The 25,281-nt window shown below is 41.3% G+C and overlaps 1 protein-coding gene across 2 annotated transcripts in view; it reads right to left on the reverse strand.

The window, feature by feature from the left end:
* LIN7A (lin-7 homolog A, crumbs cell polarity complex component) overlaps nucleotides 1–25,281 on the reverse strand; it is a 154,374-nt gene that overhangs the window by 107,296 nt on the left and 21,797 nt on the right. The window contains exon 1 of one of the 2 annotated variants that reach the window (XM_073556973.1): nucleotides 9,098–9,230. The exons of the other annotated variant lie outside the window; for it this stretch is intronic. Coding sequence (XP_073413074.1) covers nucleotides 9,098–9,134 — 37 coding nt within the window. The 5' untranslated portion in view covers nucleotides 9,135–9,230. Of the gene's footprint in view, nucleotides 1–9,097; nucleotides 9,231–25,281 lie in introns of those variants that run through there. 2 annotated transcript variants of the gene reach the window in all.

The raw sequence follows: 25,281 nt of genomic DNA on the forward strand, positions 1-25,281 counted from the left end.
TTGATGTCTCTGCATATGTTTATGATCAATTCTGTTCTAGCAACCCATTTTTTGTATATACTTTCATTGCATTCATGTTTATTTTTGTTTTTTATTCATTTTATGTTTCATGCCCACAGTACACTGATGAAGGTCATAGACCGAAACGTCTGTATGTATGTACTGTACTTTATTAAAATCAATCACTTTTCTGCATCAGAATCCACAAGTGTGTGCCAAGTTTTTGTATATTACGAGTCACGGATTGGGATCCTACTTGAGCACCACAAAATACTACAGGGTTGTGCCAACGGTTTTTTCCTAATTCATTATTTGCAACTTTTCTAAATGGGAAAACATTTTTGGCACAATTGTACTTCAGTATCCTAGTGGAGAACAAAATGTGTCTCATTTTAATTTTGAAGACATGTTTGAAAATTGTGCAACCTTTTGCTCTAAAAAGGAATCAAAAGCATAAATAACAAGAAAAAATTTAATCTTTTCATCATTGTAAAGAATGTGGAGCAAAAAACATCAATGAATGCCACAAGCCAAAAAAGAAACAAATCCAAAGTGGAAAAAAGAGCCGGGCTGAATAAACCGCGCTTAAATATTGTGATTAAACATACCCCGAATAGAATACAAAATTTAAAAAGAAAGGAAACTTATTGGATATATAAGTTAAATACACTCCAACCAATGGGTTTAAAAGAAATTAGTGACCTTTTTTAGACATATTTTGGTGAAATAGTTAAATGAGTGGGGTATTTGTTACATATGAGGATCTCAAGGGATATGTGGATTTGGTGTGGTCCAGTGGGCTAAGATATGTAAACTACATTTTTGAGTTGTTCTGAAGTGGTGGGTTCGAGTTCATTTTTTTGCATTTTATTTTATCATATATATTTTTTGTTATTTTGGTGTATAAAATTTCCATGATATTGATAGATATGTTATTGGATTTTAATCACAATATTTAAGCATTTTTTACTTATATACATGGTTTTATATGATATATGGGTGTTTCCACAGGAAATTATGTCAAAGAAAGGTGTATTGAAACAGTTTGTGATTGTATTTATATCCTGAATTTGTGATTGTGTTTTATGCCCTGATGAAGTGGCTGGTTTTGCCACGAAACGCGTAGGCTTATTAAAGAAGTTTTTTATTATATGGACTGCCGAAGGTGCGTTTTTTTCTGGTCAGCGCAGTTTATTCAGCCCGGCTCTTTTTTCCTCTTTGGATTTGTTTCATTTACTACCAGCGGGATACCAGCGACGACCGGACCTTTATGAGTGATTCCCAGTTTGTTGTGACTCACACAACTTCAGCAGGTGAGTCTAACTGATTGGGCTTGCTTGCTATTGTGGTTCTTCAAGACAATACACCCTATGTGCGCTTTCCATTTTTGTTTTTTCTAACAAGCCAAAAAAGAACACTATTACTTAAAAAAATATGATTGGGGTAAAGGAAAGGGGTCTGTGAATTAGTAAAATCAGAATGTCACTTTAACGTTAAACATTGGGTACTGTGTGCAATTTATGATAGAATACACAACACCAATATAAGGCTTTTTAACTTGTGTTTTGTTGGCTGAGGGGCACTAGTAAAATTTTGTTATAGCTTTCTATAATATTAAGTGAAAATAAATTTAGGATATCCTTCCAGCAAAATAAGTTTCACTAGGTATGCAGCCTCTTAGAAAAATTGGAGCTGCCCTGTCTGTTAGAGACAGTTCTACAAAAGTGATATTATGCGTGCTAGCCTTAATGAAGGCATCGTTGGAGTAAGATGCTCCTAATTAATATAATCAGGGCCTGGTGTACATTTTTGGTGCAAACTGAAATCATGTAAATTTTGATGAATTTGCCAGGCAGTCTCTGCCACTTTGTATGCAACCACCTAGAAATTCCGTAAAAATAGGGCACTTTTTTGCCCTCTCAGTAAAAAAAAGTTAAGGCATCCATGATTTTTTTTGAAGCTGAAGGAACTTAAAGAATTCATTTTGACTGAAATTATCATTAGTTTGCAGAGAATGCAGTTATGTCAAAATAATGGGCTGTAGACGTGTATCACTCATAACCATAATGATTTATAATGTATCCATAAAAATTATTATCTTGACAGCTTACCAAAAAACTCTCTAAGTCAAAGTGGAAACTCTGTTCTGTTGGCCCCATCCCAACTCTGCTGACTGAGCTAACCAAGACTTGCGTGAAAATAGCAAAATTAGCTCAGTTTTTGCACAACTTCAGGTTTCGGAAAAAAATTGCCACATTTCAAGAGGTTTTATGCCAGAACCTGCATAAATACCTAGTTTAATCGAGCACTATAAGTTTACCCAGACCTGACTTCTTGTTACAGATTTTCAATCCCCCTATTTATTGTGAATACCATCGATCTCCTATGAGAAGAACCCCTTAAAAGACCATTGTACTATTATGTGGTATCTAATGACGGTATGCTTGTACATTGTAGGAACGCCTAATAAGAAATTAAGTAATTATAGAAAGTATGTCAGCAATTTTGCAAACACAATAACTTTCATTGTATTGTATTTCTGGCAGCCTATGGGAGACTAATTTGGCCCTTTAGTAGCAATCTCCCAGTGAAAAGGGCTCATGATTACTATATCTGTAAATAACAATGTGTATCTATGGCATTTCTTTATAAAGAAGAATAATACCCACGATACAGTCACTCTAGAGTGAATTCCTTTCAAATACTTTTTTATATAAATCAAACTGCAGATTGTAAGTCTGGTGACATTTCAAGATCAGTTGAGTATTGCAATTCTTTTAGGCTACGAGAACGAATCAACAAAATTTCACTTTGATGTAAGGCCAAATAAAAACTGTGTCAGCACTCAACATTACAACTGGCAGCAAATTGTTTAAAGGCACAGTGAGGCAGTTTTCTACATGTTTTATAACATTTATATCAGATTGACAAGTATATATACTTTTTTTGTAATTTGAATTGAAAATATCAAAGACATTGCCCTGCAACTCTTCAAATCTGATGCATCAAGTTTATAGCAAAATTGATGCAAAAAATGCACCAGTTTCCATCAGCTTTTTTCCCCATTAAGGGATCATATCCATCACCGTGAAAAAAAACAATTTCAGTCCAGAAAAGCAGGACGAGTGTCATGCAATTTTCTTGCAAATACAATCCGATTTTATCACCTAGCATCCAATTTACATCGAAATGTGATCTGATTACAATACAATTGTAACATGACCTCTCTCTCTCTATATATATAGATAAAGAGAGAGAGATTAGATAGATAGATAGATATTCAATACAAAAAAGAAGAAAGGCTTGCTGCACTCACCACGTTGAGAAGGATATCAAAGTTGTTTTATTTCATCTATGCGAAAAAAACTTTGATGAGGACATACAGGCTAAGGAGGCATGCGGGGAGTGCAAGGATGGACGTTGGCCGTTTCGCGTAAATCGCTTCAATGGATCCAGTTGAAGCCTTTCTTCTTTCTTGTATTGACTATTGTAATATTCATTCTTTGCTTAGCATGGAACACCAGTTGAATATGCTGTATATACATTCAGTTTACTTAAAGGATCCGGCATTAAATGCAAAGTGTGAATAAGACCATTCTGGTGAAGTTCACCTTCACTGGTAAAGACAGATAGGTAGATAGATAGATGTGAGTGAAGTAGTAAGATATAATAGGTGCTTTGTGTGTGTTTACTGTACATGTTTTTTCAGTAAATAAACAAATTTCAGAAAAAAATGCTGTGGTATCCCCCAACATTTTATTTACCAGCAGAGGGAAAGCGGACAGCTGGGGGCAGATGTTTATAGCCTGGGAAAGGGGTAATGCACATGGAGCTCAATGTCTCTGCTGCATGGCAGGCTGTAAAGTTACAATACACAACTATCCAGCCTGCCATCTAGATGTAGAAGGGCTAGACACATCATGAAACAAATGGATTAATATCTTTTTAGCAGGCAGGTGAGGGATATAGCTGTTAATTATTTTAATTCTTTTACAGGAGACTTTGTTTTCAGTGGATTGGACATTGAAGTGAGTATACCTGTTTTTGTTAAAAAATAAACCTATATTGAGGATAAACAACAGAAATTAATTTAAATATTTATTATCATGATGGAAATAAGACAATGACATAATAAATCTCTCAACAGAAAAAATGGGCGGTGGATGGGAAATAATTAAGTACCTAAGTATAATGCATGATCAAAGTGACAGCCAAATAGGTAAATATTGCACAATAGGGGTATGATACCAAAAATCACAGGTACAGTAAAAGGTAAGGGTTAAATAAATAAATAGAGTATCACATGTAGCGATATCGCTAGTGATATCGCTGCTGCGTCACAAAATCGGTGATGCTTTAGCGATATTGCTAGCGATATCACTATGTGTAACAGGCCCTTAAAGAGTGCCAGATGGTGATAAGGGCTGCTTACCCGCTCAGTTCGCTGTGCCCAACGTGCATGCAGCTTTCAAACTGTTTTTGTTAAATGTAGATTTATTAAAGAAGTCTGTCATTATTTAAAATAAATGACTTTATTCAGGGTGTGTGTATTTTTTACAATATCACTATGAGGTTAGTATTGGGGGCGTCTTGGCTTAATGTCACTTGACAATGCAAAGGTGACATCAAGCGCAATAATATAACCCTACTTGTCACTGCACTAGGGTAAGTGGGAAGAGGCTAAAAGTGCCAAAATCGGCACACCGCATGGATGTGCCATTTCTCGGGTGCCTGAGAGCTGATGTTTTTTGTCTGGGAGAGGGCCAATATACATGACCCCTTCCTATGCTAGTAATATCAGCCCACAGCTGTCTGCCGAGGCTTTGCTGGCTTTATTTATAGGGGGACTCTACATTTTTTTGGAGGGTTACCCTTTTTAAGACCTAGAAAAGGCTATGAGCTGGTATTAATAACCTGGGAAGCTCCATGGGTATTACCCACTTCCCTGGTTATAAACATCTGCCCCCAGATGTCTGCTTTCCCTCAGCTCATATATGTCTATTAAGCTAAACAAGCATAGTACTAATTATATATGCCACTGACATCTTTATATCTATATATTCTATATGTATTTATCTATTCTATTTTGTCGGGTTACACTGTGGTTTTGTGGCAGATGAGATACCAGCTTTTCAAGGGTCATGGTTGTGTAAAAATTGGACGGCACTCACATGGTCCGAGTGCTGTGCATTTTTTTTCTCACTCACATGGATTTGCATTGGTGTGTCACGTCCGAGATATGAGGACAATCACAGCATGCTGAGATATTTTTCTCATCCCATATTGCACGGCACTCACATGGTCCGAGTGCTGTGCATTTTTTTTATCACCCCCATGGACTTGCATTGGTGAGTCTCGTCCGAGATACGAAGACAATCACAGCATGCTGAGGTATTTTTGAGATGTTTTTCTCATCCCATTCAGAGCTGAAAAAATTGCAGCTGAGCAGGGACTCATTGGTCAGAGTGCAATCCGATTTTTTATCAGTTTTCTTCGCTGATGAGTATGAGCCCTTACTCCAAGTTTGGACATGGATCACAATATTGGGACTCATTCAGACATCAGTATGAAAAAAACAGTCCAAGTTTCATCAGTGTTTTTTTATCAGAGTGTCAGAGTTTTTACCATCAGTTTGGTCAAAGCTTGATCAGCTTTTCTCAGATGAAAAAGAATGATGGAGGTTTCTTAAAGTACTTATAATAAACAGTGAAAAAAATCGGCGAGCCCTCGGATGGCATTAGTGTGCCATCCAATTGTCATGGCCAGTTAGACAGGAGAAGCTTGAGAAACAGTCAGCATTTTTTTTATATCCGTGAAAAACTTATGACACTCTGATAAAACTCTAATGGCAAATACTGAAAATCTTAAACTGTGATGAAACTGATAAGAAGCACTGATGAAGCTAGGACCAATTTTCTGATGTGTGAAAATCACTACTGTTCGATTGAGCTCTAACATGAAACATTGGGACCATCTGGACAGCACCTGCACTTGTCAAGTACAAAACCTGATGAGCTGGACAGGAGTGAACCATCTCATTTGACATCCCAAGCAAGTAATCGACTATTCAGAGAAGCAGCCAAGAGGCCAATGGTCACTCTGGAGGAGCTGCAGAGATCCACAACTTTTGTGGGAGAATCTGTCCACAGAAGAACTACAGTCATATACTACACAAATCTGGCCTTTATGAAACAGGGACAAAAAGAAAGCCATTTTTGAAAGCAAGCCATAGGAAGTCCCATTTGCACTTTGAAAAATGCTATGTAAAGGATATAGCTATAATGTGGAAGAAGGTGCTCTGGTTAGATCAGATGAAAGTAGAACTTTTTGGGCTTTTTGGAGAAAAACTAACGCTGCACATGACCCTGTAAACACCATCCCCACTGACAAACATGGTGGGGGCAGTATCATGCTGTGGGAATGCTTTTTTTCAACAGGGGCAGGAACAGGAATGTTGGTCAGGGTTGATGGGAACATAGATGGTGCTAAAAAAAGGGCAATCCTGAAGGAAAATCTATTAGAGGCTGCAAAACACTTGAGACTGGGGCTTAGGTTCACCTTCCAACAGGACAACGCCCTAAAAATTACTGCCAGAGCTACAATGGAATGGGTTAGATCAAAGCATATTCAAGTGCTTGATTCACCCAGTCAAAGTGCCATTAAGAATCTATGTTTAGAATTGAAAACTGCTGTTCACAGAAACTCTCCATCCAATCTCACTGAGCTAGAGTTAGTTTGAAAAGAAGAATTGGCAAAAGCTAGTAGAGACATACCCCAAAAGATTTACAGCAGTAATTCTAGCGAAAGGTGGTCCTTCAAAGTATTGACTCAGGGAGGCTGAATATAAATGCACGTTACAATTTTCAGATATAGATTTTTGAAATAATTAGAAAATCATGTAGTATTTCCTTTATACTTCACAAATATTTGCTACTTTCTGATGATATAGCACATAAAATCCAAATTAAAAAAACATTTGTGAGTCTCATAATGGGTTTTTCAGTTTCTGCAATTAGTAGTGAGGGCCCACCTATAACAAGAAGATGATCTAGAATTTATGAAAAGAAGCTTTGGCAAACTGATGCTTTCCTCGAATAAGGAAGACTACAGGTATCTAATAAAGTATATTGCAGCATAATGCCACAAGTCAATAACACTGTCACATTATAGCATTCTGTATATTTTGACATGATAGAAAATATGACCTCTGATCTGCTAATACCTTCCTTCCTTTACGGTTACTCTGTAATGACAAGTTAATATAGATGTCAATCATAAGCCCCATGCTTTGATCAATGGATTTCCCTTCACGTGAACTTATACAGAGGTAAAGGCATTGTTACGCAATGCATCATTTCGGCAACACAAAGCCAAATGATTTGCTCAGTCAATAATAATTGACAATATAAAAGTCTATGAATCTTCATTGTGTACTTTACTCAAAACAGACAACAAAACTTGATTATGTACAATAGCTATTTTATCCTGTGGCCGTTCAGTTGGTAAAAAAATTCAAACGGAGGACAGAGTTCTCCCAAACACTAAAAGTAAAATGAATAACAATTTGTTTTAAAGATGTTTGTGCTAATAGTATATAGTATCACAGTAGTCAATAGTCTTGTAATGCAAGGAAATGAAGCTAATCATGCTAGCATCATGGCTTCCAGGCAATTAAGGTCACTGGTTTCCACTAAAATAGTGAGTGAAGTCATTTTTTATGGTGTTTGTACAAATATACCGTAGTTTTATACTATGATGATGCTATAATGTTCCATGCGTTCATCCTACCATCATGGCTTCCAACAGATTCATGACAGCTTCGACAAATTTGTTTACAACTAGATCCAACAATGCATCCTATTTACATGTACAGAGGATTCAAAGGTTTTCATACTCTCAAAAGTACTGCAACCCCTTACAGAAATGGAAAAACGCTATTGTGAACAGTGCCTAATGTACCATAATAGTATTAACGAAAATAACTTCAATAATAAATTCTTAAAATGTTCTACAACACTTGAAATGTCTTTACGAGAGGCTGATATCCAAGGACATTGTTCCTGATGTGCCTGTGTTATAATTACATTGGGGACATGTATTTAAGCGTTTGATTCCGGGAATTAAGAGCAGTTACAAATACAAGTGCCACAATAATCACATGAGGTATGGTAGTCGTACAATATCTAAGGCAACAGATTAATATGTGGTCTATAAGGGGTTAGACATAGAGTGCATCACGTAGATGTGCTAGATGCAAGAAGAAGCCACGTGTGTCATATTATTTTGTTAACTATGTGCGCCTGACATATATATTGCATGTCGGGATGCAAGTTTTTAACGTTTCAAAGCTTAATAACAGAACTTTGCACCAAATGATGATTGGTTTGATCGAAATTGTGTATGTCGCTCCTTCTAGGTTTGTGATGTTGTAGATTTGTGCGCCCTGACATTTTGTTCCGCACATGTTTACATTGCTTTTAATTAAGGGCTTTTCAGCCACAGTTTCCTTTAACATCTAATTAAGACAATTGCACTTCCTACCCTTCTCCTCTGTAGCCCATTCTTATGTTATAGCCTTGTCTGCCTGCTCCGTCCTTGCGTTATCTCTTGTAGGTGCTTTGTCTTTATTGCCTGCTGTCCTTCAACATGTCACCGCTATGTCCCTATGTCCACATCCCATTGTGAGAACATGTAAACTTCTACGTCCATGCGACTGACTGATGCCATCAAATATACATTGACCTCGTCTCTGTCATTTCCAGGCACATTAATCTTCCGGAAGATCAGGAGAAGTCTAAGGGTCAAGGAACCCATAAGAACCTGAAATAACAATGTGCTTCTAGATTCCGGATGATAACGTATTATCATCTAATATCTCTTAAGCAGTGCAATGCATCTTGTCCCCAGGCCATTATGGAGTCCCTGTCACTGCACTCTAATATTCTAGTACACTGTAGATAAGGAAACATATTGTTCTGCACAATATTCTGCCAGGTTTCACTGCAGTCTCATAGAAAATCAGAGCATTTCTACCAAAGCTTCCTGAGGCATCAATACCACACATGCACAGCATCAGCAGGTGCTCGTCTTGTCCTACCTCTGTCCAATGTGAGGGGCTGGACCACTGTCGCCATGTCTGTGGTCGGATGCAGAGTGACGCTCAGAGCCAAAGCAGCAGAACTGGAGGAGAAAGGGGGAGGGGGAGAGAAAAAGAGAGAGGGGGAGAGAGTACAGAGCTCTCCGAAGCGGCAGCTCAAAGGATGCCGCTATTAACTTCCTAATGAGCGATAATTGTGAGAGGGAATAAAAAAATCAGATTGGCAGATTTTACACTGCTAAAGAATAGTCATTCTCTCTCCGAGTCACTAACGGGTTAACATGATAGACTGTACTCGGCGGGTTAATTGATTCATATTTCAGATAAGTGTATTTTTAAATCATGTAATGTTCCCGTGGTAACCATAACATGGAAGAACTCATCTTCAGCAATATACTTAGATAGAATTCTGGCTCTCGGGATTATTTTTCTTCAAAACATTTTGTTGTAATTTGTTTCTATTTAATTTTGTCACATAATTTCCATTTTTGTCACTAACAAATAATAGTCCGACGTATCAAAATAGCCAAAATATATGAGAGGTGCCGTTTGTATATAGACGGATTACGGCAGTTTGTGCAGCAATTTCTGTGAAACCCTCAAAAGTCTCATTGCATGTGACCTGATTGTGTCATAAACACTTAAAGGCAATGTGTTACACAAGATCCGTGGCTGGTGAGGGTTCGGTGTTAATGAGATCCTGCACATATGAAATGTATCCTGCATGGCTGCAGGGGGAGCTCATTGAAATGCACCCTGCATACAGCTGCAGACATGCACCATGCATCTAGGTAGACGACTCCGCTCATCTACAGGACTGTCCCTTTCTTCAATATCTTTAGAGCAAAGAAACTAAAAGTAAATCTCACTTGGCCGATAAAATGCTTTATGTTGCACCATATTATCTCTACCTGTGACGGCAGGTGTAGACGACTGTTCTCTCATCCGAGAGAATCTGGTCATTTATGCAAATCACACTCTGATCAAACTCTGATCACATATTGATCACAGTGTGATCTGATTCTCTTGGATGAGAAAACAATTTCTTGCTCTTCTCCATTCTGTCAGTCCGTGGAAATCGGACTCTACTCCGATGTCATCCGAGTGCAGTCCTATGATTCTGGCATTGGCTCTTTCATAGCATTCCTGTCTAATGGGGAGTTAAGAGAGAAAGCTGTTAGTCAAACTATCTAATGTGCAAGGTCATCTTTATCTCTGGTTTGCGAGACATCTTCAATAATGTCTTGATTCACAAAGAACACACACCTAGGTGTATTAATGTCCATATCCAGAACAGTTAGGTCCTTTAGAAGGCTTGACTCTGTGCTCATGATCATTCTGCCAATACTGTAGCTATGTAATGTGTATGGCCACCTTTAGGCCTAGACTGCGATCCATCTTTAATAATATACCATTAAGGTTGCTTGCTAACATTGAATGGAGTGAAAATACATGCAGGGTAGTTCAGTTCAGAGGTTGAATGACATGATTGCCATTCAGGCTGCCTGCCAACATTGAATGGAGTGAAAATACATGCAGGGTAGTTCAGTTCAGAGGTTGAATGACATGATTGCCATTCAGGCTGCCTGCCAACATTGAATGGAGTGAAAATACATGCAGGGTAGTTTAGTTCAGAGGTTGAATGACATGATTACCATTCAGGCTGCCGCTCCACTCAGATGGACATACATTAGACCTCATCTTCAACCACCTCTGTTCCCTATCAAATCTCACAACCTCTCCCCTCCCTCTATCTGACCACCACCTACTCACCTTCTCATCCCTGTCCCCCATGTCCAGCAACTAGCACATCCTCCTTACCTCCCAACTTTTGAAGAAGGGAAGAGGCTGCGGCGTGCGCAACACGTCGTGGAAAATTTTAGGCCACACCCCGACCACACCCATTTAACAACTCACACCCATGTCCATGCCCCAATCACACCCATTTAGCACTGCTGATCACACTGACTGGTACTGAGGGCACAGTGGCTGGTACTGTGGGCACACTGACTGGTACTGAGGAAAAGAAAGAAAGAACAGAGAGAGAGAAAAAGAAAGAGGAGAAAGAAAGGACATAGAGAAAGAAAGAAGAAAGAAAGAGAATCAGAGTGAAAGAAAGAAAGAACAGAGAGAAAGAAAAAGGGGACAGAAAAAAACAGCGAGAGATAGAAAAAAAGAACGAGGGGAAAGAAAGAACAGAGAAAGAAAGAAAGAAAGTGGAAATAAAGAACAGAGAAATAGAGAGAAAGAAAGAAACAGAGAGAGAAAGAAAAAAAAGAACAGAGAGAGAAGGAAAGAAAGAGGGGAAAGAAAGAAATAACAGAGAAAGAAAGAAAAAGAAAGGGGGAAGAAAGAGAACAGAGAGAGAAAGAAAGAACAGAGAGAGAGAGAAAGAAAGAACAGAGAGAGAGAGAAAGAAAGAACAGAGAGAAAAAAAGAAGCATTAGAGAGAGAAAGAAAGAGGGGAAAGAAAGAACAGAGAAAGAGAAAAAAAGAGGGGAAAGAAAGAAGAGAGAAATAAAGAAGAAAGAAAGAAAAAGAACAGAGAGAGAAAGAGTGGACAGAAAAAGAGAGGACAAGAAAGAGGGAAAAGCAAGAACAGAGAGGGAGAAAGAAAGAGAGGAAAGAAATAAAGAACAGAGAGAAAAAGAAAGAAAGAAAGAGGGGAAAGAAGGAAAGAACAGAGAGAAAGAAAGAGGGGAAAGAAAGAACAGAGAGGGAGAGAGCGAGAAAGAAAGAAGGGAAAAATAAAGAACAGAGAGAAAAAGAAAGAAATAAAGAAAGAAAGAGGGGAAAGAAGGAAAGAACAGAGATAGAAAGAAAGAGAAAGAAAGAGAACAGAGAGATAGAAAGAAAGAACAGAGAGAGAAAGAAAGAAAGATTAGAGAGAGAAAGTAAGAGGGGAAAGAAAGAACAGACCAAAAGAAAGAACAGAGAGAGAGTGAGGAAGAGGGAAAGAAAGAAAGAAAGAAAGAAAGAAAGAAAGAGGAAAGAAAGAAAGAACAGAGACAGAGAGAAAGAAAAAAAGAAAGATTAGAGATAGAAAGAAAGATTCTATAAAGATACTATAGCAGCCTGGCACCCATTGTAATGCCCACCTGAGCCTCCCGGTGCAGGACATATCATGATCCGCTCACATGGCCGACATCTCCGAGTCCAAGGCGATCCTGCTGTCGGCGCTGTCGGAGGAGGACACGGTGATGGATCTGAAGCATTCCCTGAAGTGCCTCCATGATTCCGTCACAATCTCCTCCCGAAATTACCTCATTTCCGGTCAGCTTCTAGCACGTCAATTCCGGTGGAACGTCACGTGTGAATTTTAAAGTGCTCTTCAGGGCTCCGCCGTGTACTCCTGTGTCCGCGGGAAAAGTAAGCTCCCAGCCGGGGCAGTGGGGCAGACTCTCAAAATTGTGACTGTCCCGCTGGATCCAGGACACCTCATACACACACGGTTCCACTTTGTATGCCTCGAACACACACGGTTCTGCTCCGTACACCTCGCACACACACAGCTTCACTCAGTAAACCTCGTACACATGCGACTATGCTTCGTACACCTTGTACACATGCGGCCACGCTCTGTACACCTTGTACACACATGGCTCCACACCGTAAACCTTGTACACATGCGGCTTTGCTCCATACACCTCGTGCACACGCAGCTCCACTCCATACACCTCATACACACGTGGCTCCACTCCGTACACCTCGTACACACGTGGCTCTGCTACATCCACCCTGTAAACCCCTCCTGACCCCACACATAAACTTCACCTCATCCAGCACCATGACAACCAGCACAGCAGAGTCCTGAATACACCGAGGGCTGTGCGCACAGAACCTGTGATGAGGTCACAGGAGGGGATGAGTCAGGGGTCACATGATCAGGGACCTCGAGATTCATCAGTGAGGGGTTGCGGTGGCCGGTGGGTCTGTCTGGGAGGGCGCGGATGGGGTTGGTGCATGGGGGGCGTGCAGCTCAGTGAAATGTGGGAAAAATAGGCTCCCGCCTGGGACAGCGGGACAGGCAATCAAAAACGGGACTGTCCCGCCAAATCCGGGATGGTTGGGAGGTATGCATCCTCGCAGAAACCTCGCACACCTAGACATTCACAGACACTCAGACTCTCTTCTACCACTGTCCTCCATATCTTCACTCCACGACAAGGACAGCGCCACCGCTTTCTAGAACGCCACCCTCCCGTCAGCCATAGACTCAGTAGCCCCTCTCATGCATGGCAAAGTGCGGCGAATAAATAGACAAACCTGGCACAACAATCTCACCAAAAAACATCAACAATCATCCAGGGTTGCGGCTCGGCATTTGTAGAAAACACGCCTGCCAGATGACTTCACTGCCTTCAAGCAAGCTACACTTGCCTTCAAATTAGCCCTCACCTCTGCTAAACAGACCTATTTCACAAATATTGTATCTCCATTAGCCTACAACCCAAAACAACTGTTCAGCACATTAAACTCTCTCCTCCGCTCACCACTGCCACCTCCAACTCCCCTAAATTCTGCCGAGGATTTTGCCATCTACTTCAGAAATAAGATCGACCAAACAAGGCAAACCTTTAGTGTTCCACTACCCCAACCACTCCATGTACCAGACCTCTGCTCTTCCTTATAATCTCCCTCATCACTGAAGGAGAACTTACTCATCTCCTCTCCAAATCACATCTCACCACCTGTGCGCTTCATCCCATCCCTTCTCACCTGCTCCCCAACCTCACTAACACGCTCATTCTAGCCCTAACCCATCTCTTCAACCTATCGCTATCTTCTGGTATCTTCCCCTCTGCCTTCAAACATGCCACCATCATATCCAACCTCAACAAACAAACCTTGACCCAACTGCTATGCCACGCTATCGCCCAATATCACTGCTCCCGTTTGCTTCCAAACGTAATCTTCGATCCTGCCAAGACCTCCTACTCTCCTCCACACTTATTCATTCCTCACACAACCGCCTCCAAGATTTCTCCCGAATATTCCCCTTCCTCAGGAATTCCACGCCTCAACACGTCAGATTATCCACCACCCTTGGATCCTTCAGATGGATCCTGAAAATCAATCTCTTCAGGAAAGCTCACAGCCTGCTATAAACATTCTGCCGCCTCACCACCACCAGAGCTACAGTACCCCCGACCTTCTGTCTCTTCCCCATTATCCCACAGAATGTAAGTCCGCAAGGACAGGGTCCTCTCCCCTCTGTACCAGTCTGGCTTTGTAAATGTGTTTACTGTAAACGATATCTATAACTTTGAATGTAACTCCTTCTCATGTACAGCACCATGGAAATAATGGTGCTATATAAATAAATAATAATATCTTATTATTTCACAGGTGAACACTCCTACTACTTTTCTCTACTAGGCATCTACAGTATGTGTATAATTGTCTGTATCCACAAAATTTCGGTCTGTTAGGAGGCTAGACTCTATCCTCATGATCATTCTGCCAACAGCTTTTTAATGTGTATGGCCACCTTTAACCTAGAAGAGTGAGCCATCTTCAATAGTTACAGGTACAGTAAGTACAGTAGTTTTGGGGCAGGGAGTGTTGTCATTTGATTGAAAGATGCAGAAAGGATGACATCACATAGGACTATAGCCACAATCTTGAGTCATGAGATGTTGTATCCAATAAATAATTTAACCTCTTACGACTCAGCCAATCTTCATTGTTTTGTTTCCGTTTTTTCCTCCCCTTCTTCCCAGAGTCATAAATCTATTATTTTTCTGTTCACATTGACATATGAAGGCGTGTTTTTTGCAGGACGAGTTAAACTTTTAAATAACACCATTCATTTTACCACATAATGTACTGGAATATGTGAAAAAATTTCCAAGTGCGGCAAAATTGTGAAAAAAAAGCAATGCAGACAGTTTTTTTGGAATTGTTTTTACGGTGAACATTTTGTAGTGAAAATGACCATGCAAAACAATTCTCCTCGTTAGTATGATTATGGCAATACCTAACATGTCCAGTTTTTTAAATTATTTTAATTGTGAAAAAAATTTTAAATTTGCAAAATAATATTTTTTTGGGTTGTGTCACTATTTTCAAAGGCCCACAACATGTTTACAATTCTGATGATTGAGCTGTGTGATTATGAACTTTTAGTATTTTTGGGGTCTTTTCATACTTTTTAAAATATTTTTTTTTTTACTTTTTAAAGTTATAGTTAGGCCATATCGTATCACAGCATTATTGCATATAGCAGAAATCACGGTCTCATTTGAAGCCTTGCCACAGGCATTGTTTCAAAGGAGCTCCGGAATGACAGGCATATCGGTCCTCAGCTGACCTCCAGATGTCATGACAACCCATCTGTGACCCGCAATCACATTACGTGCATGCACGGCGATGCGCTTTAAATGCCGCTGTCAAAAATTGAGAGCTGCATTTAACAAGCTAACAATCTTGGGCAAAGCACTACAACACCCTCAATTGTTAGCGGCAGGTCCTGGCTGTAATACGCAGCCATCACAAGGGTATGGGGCGGGCTCACTGTTGAAGTCCACTCCAAACACCCACTTTTGACATGCGCCGTATATGTATGGCGGATATCATGAAGGAGGTAAATATTACCATACATAGCAATAAGTAGTATGTCAGTTACACCATAAAAAACCTTTCATTACTTCATCCAAACAATATATTCCAACAGAATAAACATGTCAATCATATTGAAAACTTTAAAGTAGTGGTAAGAAAAACCTGTCTGCTGTATTTCAAAACAGCATAACTCTTGTCCATTGATAGTGCTTGGTAATGCAGAGAATCTTTAAAAATTCAGTTTTGAGGAAAAAATATATACTGTATATATATACAGTACGAGTTAAAGGTTTACACATCTGTCGATGCAATGTTTTTCCTTGTTCCTATTACAATGTGCACGTTGTAGATTCAGTCTTAAGCCAACAAAACCGTGATGGAACACATTGAAACAAAGAATAAAGAAACACATGTAAAGCAAACCATAATGTGTGTTAAATCTTAGATTCCTTCTAGTATCTGACACATAGTGACTAGGGATCGTGGGCACCTATCTGATCCCTCAAACTAGGGGGAGCCCTAGACTATCCCTGTCCCCTGGATTACCCTGGAAGGTGGAGATGTCGGGGTCATGTACCTTGCTATGCTCCTATCTTAGCTCTTATTTGTTCCCTCCCACACCCAGGAAGGTGTGAGGTTAAAGTGTACAGGATAACCAGATTGACAGAGGTAGACAGACTAGGATAAAAGAAAACTATAATCCTACAAATACACTCCCAAAACAACAGGGAAACAGGGTAGAAATATGAAGGGAAAACTAAATTGAAGAAGATGAGGATAACTTGAAAACCAATACTTCTCAGAAATCTCCTGAACAACTCTCCAATCGCCTATTTCAAACACTAAACTTCTCCTTCAACACCAAACCAGGACGTGTGAAATATCACTGGCAATTCCTAAGTGCCAGTGGTGAGCATCTTCTGTATACCAGAGGGGAGTGACCAACACGGAACACTTGAGACAATTCAGGATGGAGAGCTCCAGGAGATCAACTGAACCAATTAACCATTGCAATGACAGTGTAAGGAAAAACTTGCACTGTTTAATAGAATGGTGAAGCAGTTCTAATCAGTGCAGGAATTTGAGTAACCAAATGCCGCTATCTTCTGGCCCCTGTGATAGTACCTCTCTTTTCCTCTGCTGACAGGTTTACATCCCCTTTGCATTCTCTCACACAGTTTCATCAGATCTGCTCTGGAATGGCTTATAATGAACACGTTTTGACTCGTTAAAAGTTCACTTGTGGAATCACCGGCCTTCAGAAAGTGTTTGCCACCATAAGGTGTGTTTTGCAGAAGCAGTGTTTATACACAGTTCTAAACAGTATTGAACCCTATTCCACTACTGTTAAGTCAAAATATGGCAAGAACCATTCAACTGAGTAATGAGAAATGACAGTTTGTCATTACTTTAAGATGTGATAATGAAAAATAGTCGGCACTCCAGTCGTTATCATAGTGCACGTGGAAGGAATGATTCATCCAAGAAAAAAGGAAATCCCGGCACTCACATGTGTTGATTTAATTTGCTTTATTCCACATCCCAGCAAACATTTCAGCTCATTCAGAGCCTTTTGTCATTACTTTAAGACATGAAATTCATTCAAACCAGAAAATTGCTAGAACTTTGAAAGTATCCTTAAGTAAAGTCGTTAAAACTACCAATTGCTATGATTAAACTGGCTCTCATGAGGACTGATCCAGGAAAAAAAAAAGAATTACCTTTGCTGCAAATGATAAGTTCATCAGAGTAACCAACTTCTGAAAAAGTAAATCAACAGTACCTCAAATATTGTTCACATAAATTATACACAGGCAAATAGAAGACACATCTCAACTTCAAATGTCCAAAGGGGACTGCAATGAAAAGACCTTAGGTTTGGTTGATTTGCTGCAAAAAAAAGCCACTACTGAAGACTACAAACAAAGCAATATTTGTTTTGGCAAAGCAATACAAGGACTGGACATTAGAGTAGTGGAAATTTGTACAATGGTTTGATGAGTCAAAATTTGAGATTATTGGTATCAACCATGATGGCTTTGTGAGATACAAAAAAGGTAAGAAGATGCTTTCCACATAGGGTGCCCACTGTGAAGCATGGAGGGGGAGGTGTGATGGTGTGGGGGCACTTTGCTTGTGACAATGTTGGTGATTTATTCAAAATTTAAGGTGCACTTACCAAGCATGACTCCCATAACATTCTGCAAAGACATGTCATCCCATCTGGTATGCCTTTAGTAGAACTATTGATTATGTTGCCACAGGACAGCGACCCAAAACACACCTCCACGCTATGTACTAGCTAAGTGACACATAAGGAGAGGGATGGAGTGATGTGTCAGATGACATGGGCTCCACAATCACCCGACCTCAACTTAATTGGGATGGTTTGGAATTAGTTGGCCCACATAGTGAAGGCAAAGCAGTCAACAAGTGCAATGCACCTCTGGGGAAGCCTTCAAGACTGTTTGAAAGCCATTCCAGGTGACTACATGATGAAACTGTTTGAGAAAATGGCAAGTGTGTATAAAGCTGTCATCAGAAAAAATGTGTGTGGGGGGTACTTTGAGGAATCTAAAGCTTAGGGAACCACACCCATCAACATTTCCATCCTCGTAATAATTTGCAATCATCATATTATATAGAACAATTGCTCATTTTGCCCTTCTAGCCAGTTAATTCTACTCTTTTCCATTAGGTCTGTGACATCATGTGATTAAAAATAGACTGTTTGAATCTTTCTCTATGCAGAAACAGGATTTCTTAAGCATCAAAGTCAGAGACCCAACATCTGATGAAACTGTACATCATATGTCGGGAAGGAGTTAAAAGGCTATATTGATGGGAGTGCTTCTCTAAAAGGGAAAATGTCACGTGAAAAAACACTATTAACCTTCAGATGTGGGTGTTATTCTGCAGGTTAATAGTGCTCTGAACCTGTCCGGTGCCCACACTTTGAGGCTCCCTGCAGTGTTCAGTGTTCAGTTATGAAATTGGCGCCAGCACAAGTTCAGTAATGACTTAATGTATAGAGAGGCTTAATCGTGACCTGACTGAAAGTTCGCTCAAAATTAGAGCTGTCAGTTAGTGTCAATGGCGCAGTTATAGCTATTGCGCTCTATACATAGAGTGGTGTGAACCTGTGCTGGTGCCACAGTGCAGGGCCGCTGAAGTCACGGTACTGGTGCACGGTTCCAAGTGCTGGTAGGAGCCAACCGGGGCAACACGCCAGTGTTTGTCAATTGTGGGGGTTAATAATAAAATAAAAAAGTTTGTGATGCCAGTTGGAATGTTTGGCCTGGTATGGCCGGGCACTGATAAGGGTACCTATGATTTAGGTGGTGATGGACAGTGCCAGATGATTAACCCCTTCCCAACTAGGGCTGGCTCCCAGGGGAGTTAGAGCAGGAATGGTGCAGCAGAGACTAATCCGCACCAGATAGTTTGTACCTTTTACTGCAGTTCCAAAAACTTCAATACAATTCACATATAAGGTGTCGGTCAGACCTGCCTGGCAAGGGTTCAGTTTCTCTACTGTGAGGTTGTGTAGCATTCCTGCTGCCAATTATACTTCTGGTAAACAATTCTTTGGATCCCTAGGGGTCCAAGGTAAATGGTTACTGGATCCGTGATCCCTTCCAGGCAGCTCAAATCCAGTGGAAAGAACTTTTTCTTGCAGCAGTGTCCCTGAATCTATGCGCTGCTGAGCTCCTGGGCCATAACACATTACTGCTCGTTATATGAAAACCGAGCATTCTTTCAGTTTAGCAAAGTCTCTGTGCCCTAGGGACTAATACCCTGCCTCTTGCAGCTTGTCCTGGCAGAGGAAACATGCTCCTCTCCTCTGCCTGCAGACCTCCATCTTGCTACATCTTCCTACATCTTCACTGCCTGGCACATGGCAACCTCTCAGAAGCACCTCCTCCCCCCTGAGGGATCATGCACACTTCCTGGTTCAAGCAGAAGTGTACAATCTCCCAATAGGGGATTGGGTAAAATGTGTGGATGCAGTTATAACAGCAAAGAACTTAGGCCTCACCATAACTGGCAATACAGATAAATTATATTACACAAGCAGGCATTTTGTGGCACCACAGGCTATTGCGCAACACCACCCACCGTGACTGAACGTCAAACGCTGCCCAGAGGAATAAAGTTCATTTAGACCTGGCAGCAGAGCTCAAAGTGCGGGCGTCAGGCAATTTCAAAACGCTATTAACCTGCAGACTAACCCCAAATTGCAGGTTGATAGTTTTTTAATGTGACAGGTTCCCTTTAGCACATACTCCAGTTAGTATCACACTTGTTCCATTACTCCTTGTTTCCATATTTGCTACATCATGGATTTGCTGCCTTCAGTTTGAATCTATATTGGCCACATTCCAATAAGAACAAGGAAAACAATTGCATGGATAAGTGTGTCAAAACTTTTTAGTTTTTTACTGTGTGTAATATACATATAATATATACACTCACTGGCCACTTTATTAGGTACACCATGCTAGTAACGGGTTGGACCCCCTTTTGCCTTCAGAACTGCCTCAATTCTTCGTGGCAGAGATTCAACAAGGTGCTGGAAGCATTCCTCAGAGATTTTGGACCATATTGACATGATGGCATCACACAGTTGGCGCAGATTTGTCGGCTGCACATCCCTGATGCGAATCTCCCGTTCCACCACATCCCAAAGATGCTCTATTGGATTGAGATCTGGTGACTGAGGAGGCCATTTGAGTACAGTGAACTCATTGTCATGTTCAAGAAACCAATCTGAGATGATTCGAGCTTTATGACATGGCGCATTATCCTGCTGAAAGTAGCCATCAGATGTTGGGTACATTGTGGTCATAAAGGGATGGACATGGTCAGCAACAATACTCAGGTAGGCTGTGGCGTTGCAACGATGCTCAATTGGTACCAAGGGGCCCAAAGAGTGCCAAGAAAAAATTCCCCACACCATGACACCACCACCACCAGCCTGAACCGTTGATACAAGGCAGGATGGATCCATGCTTTCATGTTGTTTACGCCAAATTCTGACCCTACCATCCGAATGTCGCAGCAGAAATCGAGACTCATCAGACCAGGCAACGTTTTTCCAATCTTCTACTGTCCAATTTCGATGAGCTTGTGCAAATTGTAGCCTCAGTTTCCTGTTCTTAGCTGAGAGGAGTGGTACCCGGTGTGGTCTTCTGCTGCTGTAGCCCATCTGCCTCAAAGTTCGACGCACTGTGCGTTCAGAGATGCTCTTCTGCCTACCTTGGTTGTAACGGGTGGCAATTTGAGTCACTGTTGCCTTTCTATCAGCTCGAACCAGTCTGCCCATTCTCCTCTGACCTCTGGCATCAACAAGGCATTTCCGGCCACAGAACTGCCGCTCACTGGATTTTTTTTCTTTTTCGGACCATTCTCTGTAAACCCTAGAGATGGTTGTGCGTGAAAATCCCAGTAGATCAGCAGTTTCTGAAATACTCAGACCAGCCCTTCTGGCACCAACAATCATGCCACGTTCAAAGGCACTCAAATCACCTTTCTTCCCCATACTGATGCTCGGTTTGAACTGCAGGAGATTGTCTTGACCATGTCTACATGCCTAAATGCACTGAGTTGCCGCCATGTGATTGGCTGATTAGAAATTAAGTCTTAACACACAGTTGGACAGGTGTACCTAATAAAGTGGCCAGTGAGTGTATACAGTGGGGAAAAAAAGTATTTAGTCAGTCAGCAATAGTGCAAGTTCCACCACTTAAAAAGATGAGAGGCGTCTGTAATTTACATCATAGGTAGACCTCAACTATGGGAGACAAACTGAGAAAAAAAAATCCAGAAAATCACATTGTCTGTTTTTTTTTCATTTTATTTGCATATTATGGTGGAAAATAAGTATTTGGTCAGAAACAAGCAATCAAGATTTCTGGCTCTCACAGACCTGTAACTTCTTCTTTAAGAGTCTCCTCTTTCCTCCACTCATTACCTGTAGTAATGGCACCTGTTCAAACTTGTTATCAGTATAAAAAGACACCTGTGCACACCCTCAAACAGTCTGACTCCAAATTCCACTATGGTGAAGACCAAAGAGCTGTCAAAGGACACCAGAAACAAAATTGTAGCCCTGCACCAGGCTGGGAAGACTGAATCTGCAATAGCCAACCAGCTTGGAGTGAAGAAATCAACTGTGGGAGCAATAATTAGAAAATGGAAGACATACAAGACCACTGATAATCTCCCTCGATCTGGTGCTCCACGCAAAATCCCACCCCGTGGGGTCAGAATGATCACAAGAACGGTGAGCAAAAATCCCAGAACCACGCGGGGGGACCTAGTGAATGAACTGCAGAGAGCTGGGACCAATGTAACAAGGCCTACCATAAGTAACACACTACGCCACCATGGACTCAGATCCTGCAGTGCCAGACGTGTCCCACTGCTTAAGCCTGTACATGTCCGGGCCCGTCTGAAGTTTGCTAGAGAGCATTTGGATGATCTAGAGGAGTTTTGGGAGAATGTCCTATGGTCTGACGAAACCAAACTGGAACTGTTTGGTAGAAACACAACTTGTCGTGTTTGGAGGAAAAAGAATACTGAGTTGCATCCATCAAACACCATACCTACTGTAAAGCATGGTGGTGGAAACATCATGCTTTGGGGCTGTTTCTCTGCAAAGGGGCCAGGACGACTGATCCGGGTACATGAAAGAATGAATGGGGCCATGTATCGTGAGATTTTGAGTGCAAACCTCCTTCCATCAGCAAGGGCATTGAAGATGAAACGTGGCTGGGTCTTTCAACATGACAATGATCCAAAGCACACCGCCAGGGCAACGAAGGAGTGGCTTCGTAAGAAGCATTTCAAGGTCCTGGAGTGGCCTAGCCAGTCTCCAGATCTCAACCCTATAGAAAACCTTTGGAGGGAGTTGAAAGTCCGTGTTGCCAAGCGAAAAGCCAAAAACATCACTGCTCTAGAGGAGATCTGCATGGAGGAATGGGCCAACATACCAACAACAGTGTGTGGCAACCTTGTGAAGACTTACAGAAAACGTTTGACCTCTGTCATTGCCAACAAAGGATATATCACAAAGTATTGAGATGAAATTTTGTTTCTGACCAAATACTTATTTTCCACCAAATATGCAAATAAAATGAAAAAAAAAACAGACAATGTGATTTTCTGGATTTTTTTTTCTCAGTTTGTCTCCCATAGTTGAGGTCTACCTATGATGTAAATTACAGACGCCTCTCATCTTTTTAAGTGGTGGAACTTGCACTATTGCTGACTGACTAAATACTTTTTTTCCCCACTGTATATATATATATACAGTACATTATGCTCACATGTTGTCAACACGACAGGATTATGCAATGTATTCCAGTTATTTAGCTCAAAGTTTCTCAACGTTTCTAACCTACTGTATATACCCAGTTCTCAAATTAATTAGATCAAAGTATCCTCTAGGCTATAATCATACACCGCTCCACACATTATATACACATATGGATGATAGTACAAGTGCCTAGCAACATACTCTATACCTTCGGGGTTTCACATATAGGTTAAGAACCTTGGATCCAAATTTGTTAATATTTCTGCTAAATGAAGCATTATGATGAAAACATGTCTGCAGTGTTGCTGGTCATAATTAGAGTTGAGTGAATTTGTTCGGGTCCCCGCTTATTCGGCAAGCTATAGCACTTACCGAATTAGTTACAGCTGATGTTCCTGGATGTGACAACCCTGCTGGCATCGTTGCATGGCCTCCCATTCCCCACACACCAACTTACTCACTGCTCCATGCCATGCTGTGATTTCTGTCTGCTGCCAGCTGCATGCTCTGTGCCGCTTGTCTCCTTTCTGGTCTGTGCATGTTTCCTGGCTGTGTGCATAGGGGGGCGGTGCCAGAACTCTCTGGTTCTTTTGGAGTCAGGGTGCTCCTGTCTACTGGGTCCCTGACCAATTACCAAGAACCCTCTAGTATTAAGGGCAGCTCTACCTAGTGGAACCTGGCCTGTGCAATGTGTTAACTCAGTTAGTGTCTTGCTACTGAGCTGCCAGGTCTTGCTCTGTGTTCCTCCTTCTCTGTAGGCTTTACTCCTAGCTTTGATTGGTACTTCTCTGTATGAACTCTGTCCTACCTTTGTCTGTCTGTCTCCTTGTCTTTACGAAACATTCACTGACCTCAGGGAGACCAGTCCTAGGTTCTTCACTGGAGGAAGATCTGGCAAGTCCTGTGTTTGAGACTCTTAAATGAGGCTCCACGGACTTTATTTGCATATTCGTATTTCCCAGGGAGCAATGCACCTAGGATTTCACTGATTGAGTGCCTTTGCCGGCTGCCGCAGTGTTTTCTTTGACTGGTCTCCCTGAGGTCAGTGATTGTTTCGTGATGTTGGTCTACTAGGCATTGCTCCCACCTAGCCAGAATCCTACTCCACACTGATGAGGGGCAACACCCCAAAACAGCTGTCTGTGGATGGATACCTGGCCTTGGTATTTCCCTTGTCATATCTGTAAACTCGTAAAGAGCTGGATATTGACTTAAAGGGACACTTAATATGGTGGTAATGGTGGTTTCCGAAAGGAGCCACTCCTTGGCTGGGTCCTTCCCTGGCGGAAGATCTGGCTAGTCCTGCATTTGAGACTCTTAAATGAGGCTCCACTGACTTTATTTGCATATTCGTGTCTCCTTGTCTTTGGCTTCTTTCCCTGCTGTGTCTTTCCTTGTGTCCTCCCTGTTTGCTTATGCTCCGCACTCTTGCAGCTCTGCCTTTGCTCCGTACTCTTGCAGCTCTGCTTATGCTCTGCACTCTTGAGGCTCTGCCTGCTCAGTACTCTTGTGACTCTGCCTGTGCTCCGCTGTTATGAATTCTCTCTTTGGCTTCCCTCTGGTGATTACTGAAGATAGTGGTGCTGGTCAGATTGAGAGTTCACTTTCTGGGCTCCCTCTGGTGGTTACTGGAGGTAGTGGAGCTGATCTAATTGACAGAGGCTTGCCACCTGATAATGAGGAAGACGATTGGAGATCTGGGGTTTCTGATTGGGATTTAAGACAGCTGACTCCCTCTATCCCTGCTGGTGATTTTTTTCCTGTGCCTCCTGAGGTCTGATGTCTCCTGCTCTTTCCTTGCATGTTCAGCTAAGTGGTTTATTTGCTATTCTGTTTGCATTTGATCTGGTTTTGTTTATCTCTGCTTTGTGCAGATCAGCTAGCTCCTGCTGGGGCTGTGCTGAATCACCACCCATATGTTACTGCATGTGCCAGTTTGTTTTGTCCCCTTTTATATTGGTCTCTTTTCGCTTTGCTTTCAGAATACACCAGAGTGCTGATATAGTGGGAGGTGAAGTCGTGTAACTTCAGTGTTTTTTGCATCAGATGTGTTGGACTTTTGCATGGCTTTTTGCGTGATTGCAGACAATGTCTCTCCTTTCCTGTCCTGTCTAGTCAGTGTGGGCCCCATCGTTTGCTCAGTCTATTTTTCTGCCTGTGTTTGTGTTTTCATCTTGTCTCACCGACAATATATGTTTGGGGGCTATCTATTCCTTTGGGGTCTGCTCCGGGGCAGTTTAGATTTCTCCTTTCTTGCATTAGACTTAGTTAGCTCTCCGGCTGTGCCGAGGCATCTAGG

This window comes from Dendrobates tinctorius, unplaced genomic scaffold (assembly GCF_039654945.1).
Source record: "Dendrobates tinctorius isolate UK_male_01 unplaced genomic scaffold, ASM3965494v1 ptg000241l, whole genome shotgun sequence".
NCBI lineage: Eukaryota > Metazoa > Chordata > Amphibia > Anura > Dendrobatidae > Dendrobates > Dendrobates tinctorius.